A 14,118-nucleotide genomic window follows, 5' to 3' on the forward strand; every position below is an offset into this window, starting at 1 on the left:
GGAGCTCTTCCTCCCCCGGCAGCAGCATTCTGAGCCCAAACAGGCTCTCCTTTACTTTCCAAAAGCCATTATCCATAACTGCTATGTGACTGTGGGGACCTAACTCTTAAAAAGAAGAACATCTAGTTTGGCCTTGAGTGAAGCTTCACCAGAAAGGTTCATATGCCTTTGTTTTCAGAAGTATCCTCCTCCGGTCTGAACCAATGAGGTGGCACTTGCACAGTCATCTTGAAAACATAGCAAGCGAACAAGGAGATTTGGGTAAATGCAGATCAGACAGAAATCTACAGTCTTCAAGACCGGACGACCTGCTACCAAGTTCAGAACAGCCAAAAACTGGGTCAGAGTCCTGGAAGACTCTGGGTTTTGGATTACAAAGGCTGCCATCTAGAGGCCTAAAGCTGGCAAAGCAGCCTGGAGTTAATCACAAGGCTGAAACAAAAGCTATTTTCTAGGAACAGTTTCCTCTCCTGATAAAATCTGCGTCAGATCTGAAGAGCACTCCCAGTGAGAAAACTGCAGAAGGGAAAGGGAAACTGCTTGGCCAAAACCAGCCTTGGTCTCCACTGAAAAGCTCTTGGCAAGGCTTGAGATGGCAACAGCCCATGGATCCCTGGCACACTTAAGTGGCCACTCTGCTGACCCCCACAGACAGGCCAACTGTACCTGAGAGAGGCCCTCCTTAGGCAAACCTGTAGTGTGAAAAACAGGTTTTGTGTTACACTAGCAAAGGGATAAGCATGCCTTGTCTGTGGCAACCTGACCACCAACTCCAGGGGGAAAGGAAATCTGAAAGTGTTAACTTCTGCATCCTGCAAAGCTGTTAACTCACAAATCCCCTTTTTATAGACTTGCACACAAAAAAATCATAGCAGAGGTGGGATTTGAACAGAAGGCGGGCAAAGCCACGCCATCCCTGTGAGTGCCTGGGAAACTACTGGTCACAGCACAGCACAGTGGCCAACATGATACAAGAAATACAATCTGAGGTCTATTTGGTGCAAGCTCTTTGCATGTATCCCCAGCACAAGTTGGGCTCATGCCCAAAGGTTTGCCATCTTTGTCAGCCCCAAAACTCCTTGCTCCAGAGTATGTGAAGCAGGTTTATAATTCTTGGATTGAATCCTAATGCAAACAAATCGCTCTCCCTTGAAGGAAAATCCAGAGATGAGCTCACATGGTAAATATCGGGGCCTCTGATTTCTTTCTGCCTCTGTGATTTGAGCATCCTGCATTGTAGGGAGTCTTTATTGTTATTATTATTTTCAGAACCACTGCCATTGGAAAATGGCAGGTGATAAACCAAGGGATAATCTGCAGACATCTGAATGCACTGCAAGTCCATGCAGGAAGGTCTGCAGTTTCTGGGGCCAGTGGATTTTTAAAGTCTTGTTTAAATGAGGAGGGGGGACCAGGAGGAGATAGTGGAGAACTAGAACCTGCCATGGATGAACAGGGTCCTTTCAAAATGCACTTGACTTGCATTCATTTCAGGGCCCCAAGTGGAGCAATGCTGCCCCACTCAAAGCTCCCCGGCTACTGTGCCGAAATGTGCTCTAGTCTGGCAGTCTCCCTGCGTGAACTTTGCTCAAGAATGCAACAGCATGGAAGTTTTGGGCCTGTAACTTCTGGACAAGCTCTGAGGACTACTCAGTGGGCCGTGTATTTTGCAGGAATCAAAATTCTTCAGTGTGGTCCAGTACATAGAAACTGGGAGAGGCCAGTAGGAAGAGAATGCAATATCCTATCCTATGAAAAGGTAACTCAAAAGCATAAAGAGGTCGAAATTAGAAAAATATTACATTACTTGAAAGCCCCAGCTTTCTTCTTGCAGCACTATCATTGAAAAATATTGTCCCTCCAATCCCAGAAGGTAATTTTAATAAAATCCTAGCAGAGTTTCTATGCAGGATGAGTGTCGGTGTCTGCATGTGTGCTTGCAGGGCTTAGGAGATTGCTTCCAGATCAACATAAAAAAGCCTTTCTGGATCAGACTGAAGGTCCATCCAATCCACCATCCTGTTTCCAACACAAGCCATCCCAAATGACTCCAGGAATACCACAAGCACTTATCAAGGCCTGATTATCTTCCTTCCTCCAATATTTCCCCTCCCATCAGCATTCTGAACATAGCAAAGAGTCCAATAGCACCTTTAAGACTAACCAACGTTATTGTAGCATAAGCTTTCGAGAGCCACAGCTCTCTTTGTCAGACTAACACAGCTAACTCCTCTGGATTCTGAACATAGCAGATTCATTTAGCCGTTATGCTTACAGCAGTGAATTTCATAAATTTGTAAGAGCTTATTTAACTGTCCCGAATCTACTGTAGATTGATTTCTTTGGTTGGCCCTAAGTTCTAGCTTTTCTTAGAGAAGCGAAAGATCGCTCTTCTTAGATTCCTCACTGGAGACAAAAAATGAACCCCAGGAACTGATAACAGAATGCCTACAGATTCAGCCCCCTAAAAGGAGTTACCTAGCAAGCCCTTAAGCTCCCTGCCCTCATCTTTGCTGGGCAGGGCCCTTAGATCTCCTTGCTCATAATCAGATTTCCTATCACTAAATCATGCTGCAGGAACAGCTGCTCCAAATTTACACCCTCCTAGTTTATTTCTGCTTTGCTCTGGGAGGGATTCACTTCCTGAGGTTTTTTTTGGTTTTGCTATCGCAAAGCATTGCGCTCTAATTGTAGCCAACTATGAAACAAATCTGACTCCTACACAGCCAGGGGAGAGGGCTGTACACTCCAGTGCTGACACCATGCTCAGTGCAGATGGGGGGGGGGGGTCATCAGAACAACCCCTCCTCTGTTTCCTCTTCTCGACAAGCTGGCATTCATGTGTGTGCACCTGGGCCTTATTATGGAAGAGACAGAATTTGTTGCTTCCTTTGGCAGTACTGTGCATGACTTTCTTTCCTTGGAGTGATTGTTGTTCTTTCCCCTTTTTGCCTTGGAGATTATCTGGATGAAGGGAGCAGCCCTGATTGTATCTCTGTTGCAAATGCCCCTTTGCACTCCCTTGAAGAGAAAGTGTTTATTCCTAAGGTACTTCCCTTCTGAAAACAACAGGCTAAGGGCTGCTTTTCAGTTTGAGGGGGACAGGTTGGGTAGATGTATGGATGAAGATAAGAAGACTGGTATCTCATGCCCAACTGCAAACTAAGCCAGGGCAAAAGGGGTTATTGTAGGATGCTCAAAGCTGAGCTAAGCAGAGGAGGAATGGCCAGTGAATAAAGGTGGTTGATACACAGGAAGGGGATTTCACTGATGGATAAATAGCAGTATCTTGTCATTGTCTATGGCCTTTTTGCATAGGCAATTTTTGCTGCTTTTGGCCCCATATCTCTTTGGGGTTTCTTCCAAATTCTGGATGCTTTACTCCCCCTTCAAATTTCAATGTGGTGTTTCAAGGGTTCTCTTCTGAATTTTCTGCAGGCAAAAAATTTGCAGTCTGCAGCATTGAAAACTCGTTCGGGGGCTCAGTCCTGTACAGGACAACATCAAATGAAACCCTAAGGAAACAGTCTTCATAGAAAGCAGCCTGTCATGGACCAAGCCTCACCTGGAGGGAATTCAGCACAATGAAGATGTAAGCCCAGGTGATGCTGAGGTGCACCAGGATTCCACACACCCAGGTGAGACCAAGGACGGGCAGCAGCACCAGGACAGGCTTGGCGGTTGCCCTGGAAAAAGGCAGAAGGAAAAGCGAAAAACACACTGTTAATCTAACTGCATCCAAAATGAAAATCAGGGGGTTGCATTTACACCCACAAAGACATATTTCTCTGCTGAAAATAAAATATATGCCCAGGTCAAAGATGTATTTAACACATTGTTTTCAGGACTGCTCGTCCTTAAAGAGGCAATTCAAGATGCATCTTTTGGCTTGGAGCAGCAGGCCTTGGAGCCTGCTGCTCCAAGGCTGATATCTAAGGGTTTGGTTTTATCCCAAATGTGGGACTCTGAGATAGTTTCCCTTCCCTTACCCAAGTGGGGGGGGGGGTTTCCCCCAAGCGGTATGCCGTGTGTTGGTGTTGATCCAGGGAAGTACAGCTGACAGGTCAGGCCAAAAGACTGCAACAAGAAAGAGAAGCCATAACAGAGGCCACTCTGCCCGCTGATAGCACCAGCGTAGGCTATGCCAGCCTCCATCTTCCCTTCCTGGCCAACCCTGCCTTTTGTTTTCAAACAAGAGTGAGCTCAAGAGGAAGCCTGTGACATCACCAGGCAGTGGGAGCATACTGCCTCCCCCCCCCTTCTATGTGGGGCTGTGGCCATCAGATGTCATCCTGCCCTCCAATGCCAGGCTACGTCTGCAAATTTAGTAGCATTTATTTATGCAACTGCAGGAACAACATGTCTCTGGTGCTTACAAAGTGGCGCCGGTTTAACAGCAACAAGAGATTTTTGGCCCGGCAGCTTTATCAGAGTTTAGGGAAAGGTCTTGCAAGACTGAGTGATATGGAAGTGACTGAATGAAGGAGAAGCTCTTGAACAGAGAGAGAACTGCAAGCTAGGATCAGCTGTACCAGAAAGTGACATGAAGCAGTGGGTTTAGGTGGCAGGATCCAGAACACTTCCCCCTGTGTGCCTCAGGCAGAATTGTACACAGGATGGGTGTCATTTTGACTTTTTGTTCAAGGTATGAGAATGTTATTGGTCAGCAGTGCACCAGCAAGAAGTTCTTCCTGACTCCAAAGGCCAAAATTACAAGCTTGGTGACTGCAAGGAAAAGTCTGAAAATGTAGTGTGTGTGTCTCAGAGGTACATAGGGGGACAAGGGACTCATCACAATGATGTGGGACAAGGGCACGTACAGATTTGCCCTCTTCTTCTCTGGATGTTCCAAACTGGCACAACTTGCAAAAGGTGCCACTGCAGACCTTCCAACATTTCACAAATGGAAATAGAGATGCACTTGCAGCACCCCAATTCTTACACCAACGATCACCGTGTGCCCCCTGTTCCTGCAATTATGTATTTACTGAAAGCTCTATTCTGCCCTCTCTGTTTCATTGATATACTCTGCAACACCCTCTCTCTCTCTCTCTCTCATTACTTCAAAGCCAAACCAGTGTTTGATCTTTTGATTAAAGATATGTTAGAAATACATAACTATCTGACCATATGCCATCAGTTCAAAATCTATCCTAGTGTCGTACACCATATAAAAAGGTGGACTGTGCATTGTATGAACATAAACATGCAAGATCAGTCATGCTGGATCAGTCCATCTATTCGACCATCCTGTTTCACTGAGTGGCCAAACAGATCCCCCAGAAGGCCTAAAAGTAGGATACACAGACCAAAGCCTGCCCCTGTTGTTGTTGCTTCATCCAGCAATGGTGTTTAGAGGGTTACTGCTTTTGAACAACGTAGGCTCCATTTAGTTATTGTGGCTAATAGCCATTTATAAGCCTACCCCTTATGGTTGTCAGATGTCCAGTTTTGGCCTGGATGGTCTGGTATTTTGGAGGACTGTCCAGAAAAACAGTCCCCCAAATACCAGACACCTGGCCCGGCCCTAGCCCCTCCCCTGTCAGTTGTTCAGCTGCCCAGTTTCCTGTGGCTGTGCAGCACTGCCACTGGGTGGGGAAATGGCCTTCCTAGGCACCCAGACAGCCTCCTGTGTTGGTGCCACACCGCCCAGGAGCAGCCAGCCAACACAGGCAGAGTGTGGGCAGCCTCCTTGGCCCTTCCGCGCCACCCAAGTGCAGCCTGGGCTGGGCATGGGCTGCCTTCTGTGGTGGTGCAGTGCCTCCCAAGACTGGCAAGTCAGCCCAGGCACCCTCCTGAGGTGATGCATCACCACCCAGGAGTGGCCAGCCAACCCAGCTGGAAGTGGGGGGGAGGGGTTCAGCAGGATGACATCACTTTCAACAGTGATATCATCATGCCACCCAGGAGCACATGCGCTGTGCGCGCAGAAGTTGATTCCCCCCCCCACTGCCCCTCTCCTCAGAGTTTGGTATTAGGCCAGACCCCGTGTGGCAACCCTACTACCCCTCCATGAATTTGTCTAATCGACTTTTTAAAAGAACTATATAGATGGTCATTGCTATGTCACAAATCAGTTTTTCTTAGAGTGAAGAAATACTTCTTTCTGTCTGTCCTGTATTGATAGCCCATCAACTTCATTGAGTGTTTACATGTTTTAATATTAAGAGAAAGGGATAAAAAAGTCCTCGCTATCCACTTTCTCCACTCCCCTTTCTTTTATAAACCTCACTGGGCCCCTGTCATCTTTCCTCTAAACTTAAAAGCCCTCATATCTTTTATTCTTTTCTAATAGGGAAGGTGCTCCATTCCCTGAATCATTTTGGCTGCTCCTTTCCACATCTTTTCCAGAGCTATAATATTTTATTTGTTAGTTTATTTATTTTTATTTAAAATATTAGCTGGCTTTTCTACTTTACAGCACTCAAGTTGGCTTACAATGCAAAATATTTTCCTTTTTTAAATGTTGCATTCAGAACTGTATTATTCCAAATGCAGTAGCACCATAGATCTATGCAAGGGCATTATGAATGATACTAGTTGCTTTGTTTTCAATGTCTTTTCTATTCATCCCTGGCACTGAATGTGCTTTTTTCAGCATTATTGCAAAGCGAGTTGACATTTTCATTGAAACTCCAAGATACCTTTCTTGATCAGTCACTGCCAGTTCAAACTCTACTGGTATATATTTAAAGGTTTGGGGTTTTTTGCTCCAATGTGCATCTCTTTACACTTATATTGAGCCTTATTGGTCATTGGTTGTCACTCACTCCCGCAGGGATTAACTTGAACAGGGGTCTGCAGCCTTTCACAATTCAAGAGCCAGCATACATCAAAATTCAGAACAAGAACCAAGATTAAAAAGTCCACTTTGATAACTGTAAATATATGACATTACTGATAATTGAATTTCTGCAGCCTATTTGGCTGCTCGTTGTTGTGAGTCCTTTATTAGGAAGTGGCGCTCATGAGGTCTCAAACAGATACACACAGGAAAATCATGAAGAACGGTTTTAGTGCACTGGATCTATGCATGGTTCCCACTTGGATTACTGCTAGCTGTTCACCTTTGTCATTTCCCTTTCTGCAAAGCATCTGCAAGTAGCCCTTAACCCCATGCAAATTTTTGCCTGTTTTCCCCTTCACATTCTGGTTACTCTAGCATCCCACCTACCCCTCCAATATACCCTAACTTAGTATTTCTTTTTCTTTTTAAAAGAGGTGAAATTGGTTCTGTCTGGACCCGCATTTAGCTCAAGAGCCATAGGTTGCAGACTCCTGAACCTGGGAATTCTGTGGCAGGACCTCTCAGCTTCTTTTTTAAGGAAGTCCCTTACCAGGCATGTGGGTCCCTGATTTGGACCCTGGTGCAAGGGGAGGCTGGTCTTAAGCCTCCTCTGCACCATTTCCCTGCTCTAAAATGCTATTTGCCCTGTTGTCAAAAATATGATACCAGTTGGAGTGTCTGACTCACCAGATCTGGATGCCAATCTGTTTCTCCAGGCTGCTGTTGGGTGTCAGCATCCTTGAGCGCCGCCGTGCACTGGAGACCGTCACCATCACCACACGGAAAAGCACAAAGGTGTTCACCTGCAAGGGATCAAAGATAGCAGTAAAGGAAGGTTCTTTCTGGAAGCATCGCTCTAGATCTGGCTCTACAACAACCAGAGAAAGAACCCCAGAATCCTCCGCTACAGGGAGTATGCAATTACCACTATCCCAACACAACAGTGGCTATTTCTATCACATTCTAAGTGCTTTGCTAAGTGTAGTGGCTCCTTTCTGGTGGAATGCCCTGGTTTCCAAGGTCAGGAAGGCTCCTATGCTTTTATCATGCACCAAATTGTTCAGAAAGGCATTTTAATAAAAGGAATTAAAGCACTGCAGTTTTAATGCCTGGAAAAAAATAGGCAGTTTCTTTTTTCTCCTTTGCTTTGTTTATTGGATGTACTATATCAGGGCTTTTTTTCTGGGAAAAGAGGTGGAGGAACTCAGTGGGTTGCCCTTGGAGAAAATGGTCACATGGCTGGTGGCCCCACCCCCTGATCTCCAGACAGAGGGGAGTTTAGTTTGCCCTCCACGCCGCAGAGCGGTGCGGAGGGCAGTCTAAACTCCCCTCTGTCTGGAGATCAGGGGGCGGGGCCACCAGCCATGTGACCATTTTCAAGAGGTTCCGGAACTCCGTTCCACTGCATTCCAGCTGAAAAAAAGCCCTGTACTATATACTCTTTTTTGTTCATTGTTCTCTGATTTTGTAATCCAGTTTTATTGTTCTGATTATTATAGGTACTACTATACTGATCTTTATTGCACTGTTTCTGAGTTCTGTAACCCACCTTGAGTCTCAATGAGAAAGGCAGACAATAAATAAATATATAACACTATCTCAGTTATGTCAGGTAACAGTACCAAAGAGCCCTGTGCATGTAGAGAGCATCTCTTCCACCACCACATAGTAGTTACAAGCATTTCCATATATCTGGGATTCCTAGTGCATGAAACAAGACCTTCAGGCAAATCTGAGCCCACACACCTTTATGTTTCATCCATGACGTACTGGAAGCTAGACCAAAAATATGGCCTTCTCTGGTTTCCAACTCTTTCTAGTGTCTCCCCTCCATCATCTCAAATCAAAATACCTTTAACTAGCACAGGACCTGGGAGGGAAGGCTGCATGGCATAGCCCGATCTTGTCAGATCTTGAAGGCTAAGCAGGGCCTTGGATGGGGGACCACCAAGGAAGATTCTGAAGAGGAAGGTAATGGCAAAACACCTCTGCTTCTCACTTGCCTTGAGAGCCCCTTGCTATAAGTTGGTTGTGACCGGTCAGTACTTATGTACGTAAGGAGCACAAGATCTGCCTGTCATGCTTTGCAAACAAACTCTGACTCTTACCGTCAAGACAAAGAGGACAGGTCCAACAAAGGCCCAGATGATGTCTGTTTGCACGTTCAGCCAACAGTGGTTGTCTGCCACATACTTGTTGAATGATGTTGCCAGAGTCACACCAACAATAACAACAGGAAGACCTGAAAGTACAGGTGAGAAAAGCAAATGTAGCGCTATGTGCATTTCTGCATATGTTCAGCTCGTGGCTTGGGGGTTTTCTGGGCTGTTGGTTACAGGGTCTGGTGAGCTGCAGAAAGAGCCCTGTAGCCTTAAAAAGCCTATAAACTGAGTCTGTCTTTCTTTGCTATGTTGGAGGGCATCTGGGATTTCAATTATCAGGGAGTCAAATTTCACAATGGGTAATGATCCAGAGTGCTTCACTATTATTTCTTGGTCTGTCTTCCTCAGCCCCAGCTCCTAGCAAGCTTTGCCCATTCCTTGCCTCTCTGCAGACGGCTTCTTTGGATTTTGGCCTCAGCTGCCACTCACAAAGTGGCCTAACCCCTGAATGGTCTTGGTAGTAGATCTCCTTGCCTCCGTCGACTTGCTAGGCACCAGGATCCCTCCACCCGTGAAGTGGGAGGAAGGAATCTACCCATCAATATAACTCCTAACCAGACACAATATACGCTTTGATGGTTATCCAGGAGTAGATGAACCACAATCCCAGCACAGGATACAACATTTGCAGGTATAGCATATCAAAACGGTCATTTGAGGTAGCTCCGAATGCTGCACTGCATTTTACAAGAGCTGCAAAAATCAGCCTTTTGCTCCATGAAAGCTTCTTGCAACTGATAGGGCCCTTGAAAAGGGTGTGTTTTACATGCCTTGCATTCACGCAGTTCATTCAAATTCTTTATGGACAGACTGCCGCCCAGCAGAAGGATTGCATGCGGTGAAATGACATCATGATAACCCAGATTTCTCCTCTGCTTTTTTCTGGTAAGTGTTGTCAGAGTGGTAAACGCCGCTTCATGACAGAACAATTCAGGAGGAGGGCTAAGGAACTTGTATTCTTTCTCTCACTATCGCTTTATCCCATTCATCTTCCAAGGAATTCATGGAGCTCAAGTGATATTTCTTCTCTTCCCTATTTTATTCTCACAACAACCCTGAAAGGTATGTTAGGCTGAAACTGAACAACCCTGAAAGGTATGTTAGGTGGAAACAGAGTAACTGGCCCAAGTTTACCCAAGTGTGCTTCAAGGCTGAACAGGGATGGGTCTCCGCAGTCTAACCGCTCCTACCAGGGGAGCTTGCAACTCCTCTTATAATGGGAGCAACAATGCAGGAGTTAAAATGTGAAAAGGGTTTGTTAAACTGGATCACGAGTTCTGCAGGAACACAGGACACACACCCCATCCAGTTACATAATAGAACCGCATCCGCCGATCCTCGCTCATGTTCACGGCAACCACTTTGCTCCAGAGAAGAAGCCCTTCCACCAGCATCCAGGCAAAGGCAGCCATGAAGAAGAGGTGGAGGAAAGCAGTGACGGCAAAGCACACTCCCTGGGAAGAGGCAAAGGGGAAGGTTCAGGCAATGGGCAGGGTCAGCCGGCAAAGGACTGGACCAGAAGAGTCAGACTGCTGGTCTGTTGCCCTCTGGCCTTCGTCTGCCTTCAAGAGGGAGGGGTGAGGAGGAAAACATTGGAGGGGGGCCTTTTGCATGGACAAGTCATGTGATTTATTTCCACATGTCGTATGGGCTGGGGCTGGGTGGTGTGAGAAGGGCCCAGAGGGAATTGTGGGGGGCCCGCTGTTCCCACCCCCTTCTTACCTGGTTGGTTTTGGCTAGTTCACTGAACATAAGCAAGGCTTCTGCAGCTGCTAAAGCAAAGATCAGGTTTTTGTGCACGGTGGTCCGCTCGCTCTTGGGAACACTACAGGAAAAAAGGAATGAAAGAGCCCATGATGGGGCTGCCAATGGCAACGCCCCCCTAGATGATTATCATCACCACCACCGTTGTTGTTGTTGTTAAATTTATAGTCCGCCCTCCCCACGGGCGGGCTCAGGGCAAATTACAGCAAACAAATAAATACAATAGATAAAACAGTAAAATCACAGAATCACAAGATCCAATCCAAGTTCACTGGCATAAAACATAGCTCCACAGCATAATTCCCAGATTCTGGGACGGGATTCCCTCCACCCTTTCCTGCACCCATATAGGAGAGAAGAGGGGGTGGAAAGGTGAGTTAATGCTCTGTTGGTCACTATTCCCTGCGTGGGGGCAGATGATCAGAGCCAAGAAAGCGTTGCTGCACGTACTCGCTTTCATCCAAGGAAGGAGGAGGCTGGTAGCTAGGGAGGGACAGGCAGGAAGAGCACAGGGGACGGATGCTTGCAGAGACATTAGCCTCCACCTCTGAGAACCCATACATACCAAGCATCTCTAAACTTTTATCCACAGGTGTGACTCTAAGGAGCTGAAATTGATAGTCACAGCAATAGCAATAGAGAAGTCCTCCCCTCGGCTCTATTGGGGCCCTGAGCAGATGCAGGGCTGTTGCTTGCCAAGCCCCACAAGAGCTGACTTTGCTGCCACTTGCTCAACAGGTGCCTTCCTGTACCACATGCGATCCCTTGCTTGTAGCAGACAGTGGCTTGGGATGTACACGCGGGTACACTGTGCTCCATTACAGAGGAGGATGGCCCAGGAGTTTGTTCAATGGCCTTTTCTACCATGCCCAGCTTTGAATTTCTACAGTTGGTTCTATTGCTGAAGGGCAACTGGGATGGAGAGAATGGAACAAACTGGGAGGGGAGAGGACTCCTCAACCCAGCAACTGCCAGCTCTGCTGCTACTGCAAGCTCTCTTGTGCTGCCTCCAAGAAATAAAGCTGAATTCATCCAAAGTCTGCTGCTAAGGCTGCTTTTGGACATGTTGGATAATGCACTTGCAATGCACTTTAGCGCTGATTTTCAAGTGGATTTTTCTGTTTCTCACAAGAAAATCCAGTTGGAAAGGATCACTAATGTGCATTGAAAGTCCATTATCTAACATGTGCAAAAGCAGCTTAAGATCTCAGTGGGCACAGAAGTCAGAGGCATTGTGGAAGGGTGCCAATCTTGTGTGTGTGTGTGTGTGTGTGTGTGTGTGTGAGAGAGAGAGAGAGAGAGAGAGAGAGAGAGAGAGAGAGAGAGAGAGAGAGAGAGAGAGAGAGAGAGAGAGTGAGTGAGTGAGTGAGTGAGTGAGTGAGTGAGTGAGTGAGTGAGTGAGTGAGTGAGTGAGTGAGTGAGTGAGATGGTGGTGGTGGTCAGGCCGTTTGGCATAATTGTCCCACATCTGCACAGTGGTCTAGAATCTTGGCCCATAGTCCAAGTCTTTGTACCCTCCAGTCTTACCCAACAGCCAGGAAGAGAATGAAGGTAACGATCAGGGCACAGAATGAAACACCGCAGCCCACAAACGTCAGAGTCTTCAAGGTTGATTCCTCTTCTGCACTCCTCTAGCCCAACACAGAAAAACAAGTCACGAAGGCCTACCCATAGTGGGCCCTGCCCTCTCTCCACTGGTATTCATGACATTTCTTACCTGCACCTCGTAGACCTGCAGCAGTACTGCAAAGTTGGTGGTGTGGTTGCAGGAGCAGGTGGTCAGTTCCATGTGGGAGGTGACGACGGAGCAGCCTGTGGTGGACCACCCTCCTCCAGCTTCAGGACTGATGTGGCAGAGAGAAAGAAAAGCCTGGTTAGTACAGATGCTGAGAACTTTACTTTGAGGCGTACCTACAAAGGGGTGGAAGAGTAGAAAGCGCTATAGCAATTAGCTTGAGGGACACAAGTACTCCATTGCAGCTAAAAAGCTAATATCAGCCATGAGTATTCTCTTGGCTAAATCACACCAAAGAAAAGAACCACACCAAACAACAGAATCACAGGGATGGAATCCCATAGTCCAGCTCCTCCCTTGCTACAAAGCAATGTCAGCTACACATTGTTCCCCCTCACAGCTGCACAGGGATGTATCCGGATGTTTGGATCATTAGAACTTAGAATAAATGAGGTTAATCTAGTGAAATCCTAATCAACTGTGGTGGAAAAAATACAGGTCTGTTAATACCTGTGTTCTTTATGCCTCCATGGTTCAGTTATCCAAACAGTTTAGAATTTGTTTGCCAAAGGCCACATATTCCACACACACAAAAAAAATGGTTTGGAGTTCACTGGCAGACAGAGAAAACGGGAGGGTTTGGAGCCCATTTCCAAAACTTCCTCTACAACAGAGTGGCTCACAATCCAGCAGGATCCAGCATGCAACGCCCTGGAACCTGTATGCCAGACTGAGGTCTTGCACTTCCAGTGTGTTGTAGTGGTCAGAATGTGGAACTGGAACCTAGGAAATTCAAATCACCACTCTACCATACAAAGTCACTGGGTGACTTTCAGCCAGTAGCTCTCACTTGGCCTAACCTAATTCATGGGATGGTGTAAGAATAAAATAAAGGAGGAGAGAATCACGTTGAAAGCCACTCTGGATACCCACTGGAGGGAAAAGCAAGAAACACGTATCTAAATACATAAATTAAAATAAAACCAGGAACGTTTCTTTGCCTGAGCTGCATATACTGAGTGTGACATCCAATTCAAATTCTAGAACCCAAACCAAGCATCTGTTCTTTAGTCATGGGGGGGGGGGCGGGGGAGGGATCTGTAGAGCCCCCTCCCTTTGACTGCTGCATGTCTGGCTGAGACCAGTCTGGCTTCTGAGAATACCAAAAGGTACTGCCTGCCAGCCATCTTCAACTTTACTCCTGCAGCCACAAAGACTGGATCCCTGCTGCCAAAGCCTGCTGCCAGGATCCCCTGCTCACCCCTACATACTCTGGTGATTGCATGGCATAATCATTTCTTCTCTTGCTTTTGTGATCCACCATACAAAAGCTCAGTTACCTTCTGCAAGCTTAAGATTCTGGAACTACAAAAGATATTGGTTTGGGAAGGCAAGTTGGTCCCTAGAGGCAAGCCTTTGGTGGAGTCCAAAAGCCCCATCAGTTTGCTCCTCCATGACAAGGCAGACATGAAAACAACATCCTGGTGCCAGCTGGTATTTACGAGGGACTGAGCATCTCGCATTCCTCATGGGCCATAATTCTCGCAGTGCCTCTTCCCTCTCCCGGCTAGGAGGCATAATTAAGGGGAGCCTCCAGCAAAGGTCACTTGCTTTGCAAATAACTTTGCCAGAGGAAACCTCCTCAGCAGGGCAGGCTCCTTCTTGCAATG

The 14,118-nt window shown here is 46.7% G+C and overlaps 1 protein-coding gene across 1 annotated transcript in view; it reads right to left on the minus strand.

Annotated features, from left to right (window-relative positions):
* Positions 1–14,118, minus strand: part of ADGRD2 (adhesion G protein-coupled receptor D2) — a 48,581-nt gene that overhangs the window by 12,554 nt on the left and 21,909 nt on the right. Inside the window, exons 12-18 of the mRNA XM_054997252.1 lie at positions 12,431–12,557; positions 12,241–12,344; positions 10,672–10,774; positions 10,250–10,403; positions 8,896–9,029; positions 7,475–7,590; positions 3,566–3,686 (exon numbers count right to left, since the gene is read on the minus strand). Of these exons, the coding sequence (XP_054853227.1) occupies positions 3,566–3,686; positions 7,475–7,590; positions 8,896–9,029; positions 10,250–10,403; positions 10,672–10,774; positions 12,241–12,344; positions 12,431–12,557 (859 nt within the window). The remainder of the gene's footprint in view (positions 1–3,565; positions 3,687–7,474; positions 7,591–8,895; positions 9,030–10,249; positions 10,404–10,671; positions 10,775–12,240; positions 12,345–12,430; positions 12,558–14,118) is intronic.

This window comes from Eublepharis macularius, chromosome 14 (assembly GCF_028583425.1).
Source record: "Eublepharis macularius isolate TG4126 chromosome 14, MPM_Emac_v1.0, whole genome shotgun sequence".
Taxonomy (NCBI): Eukaryota; Metazoa; Chordata; class Lepidosauria; order Squamata; family Eublepharidae; genus Eublepharis; species Eublepharis macularius.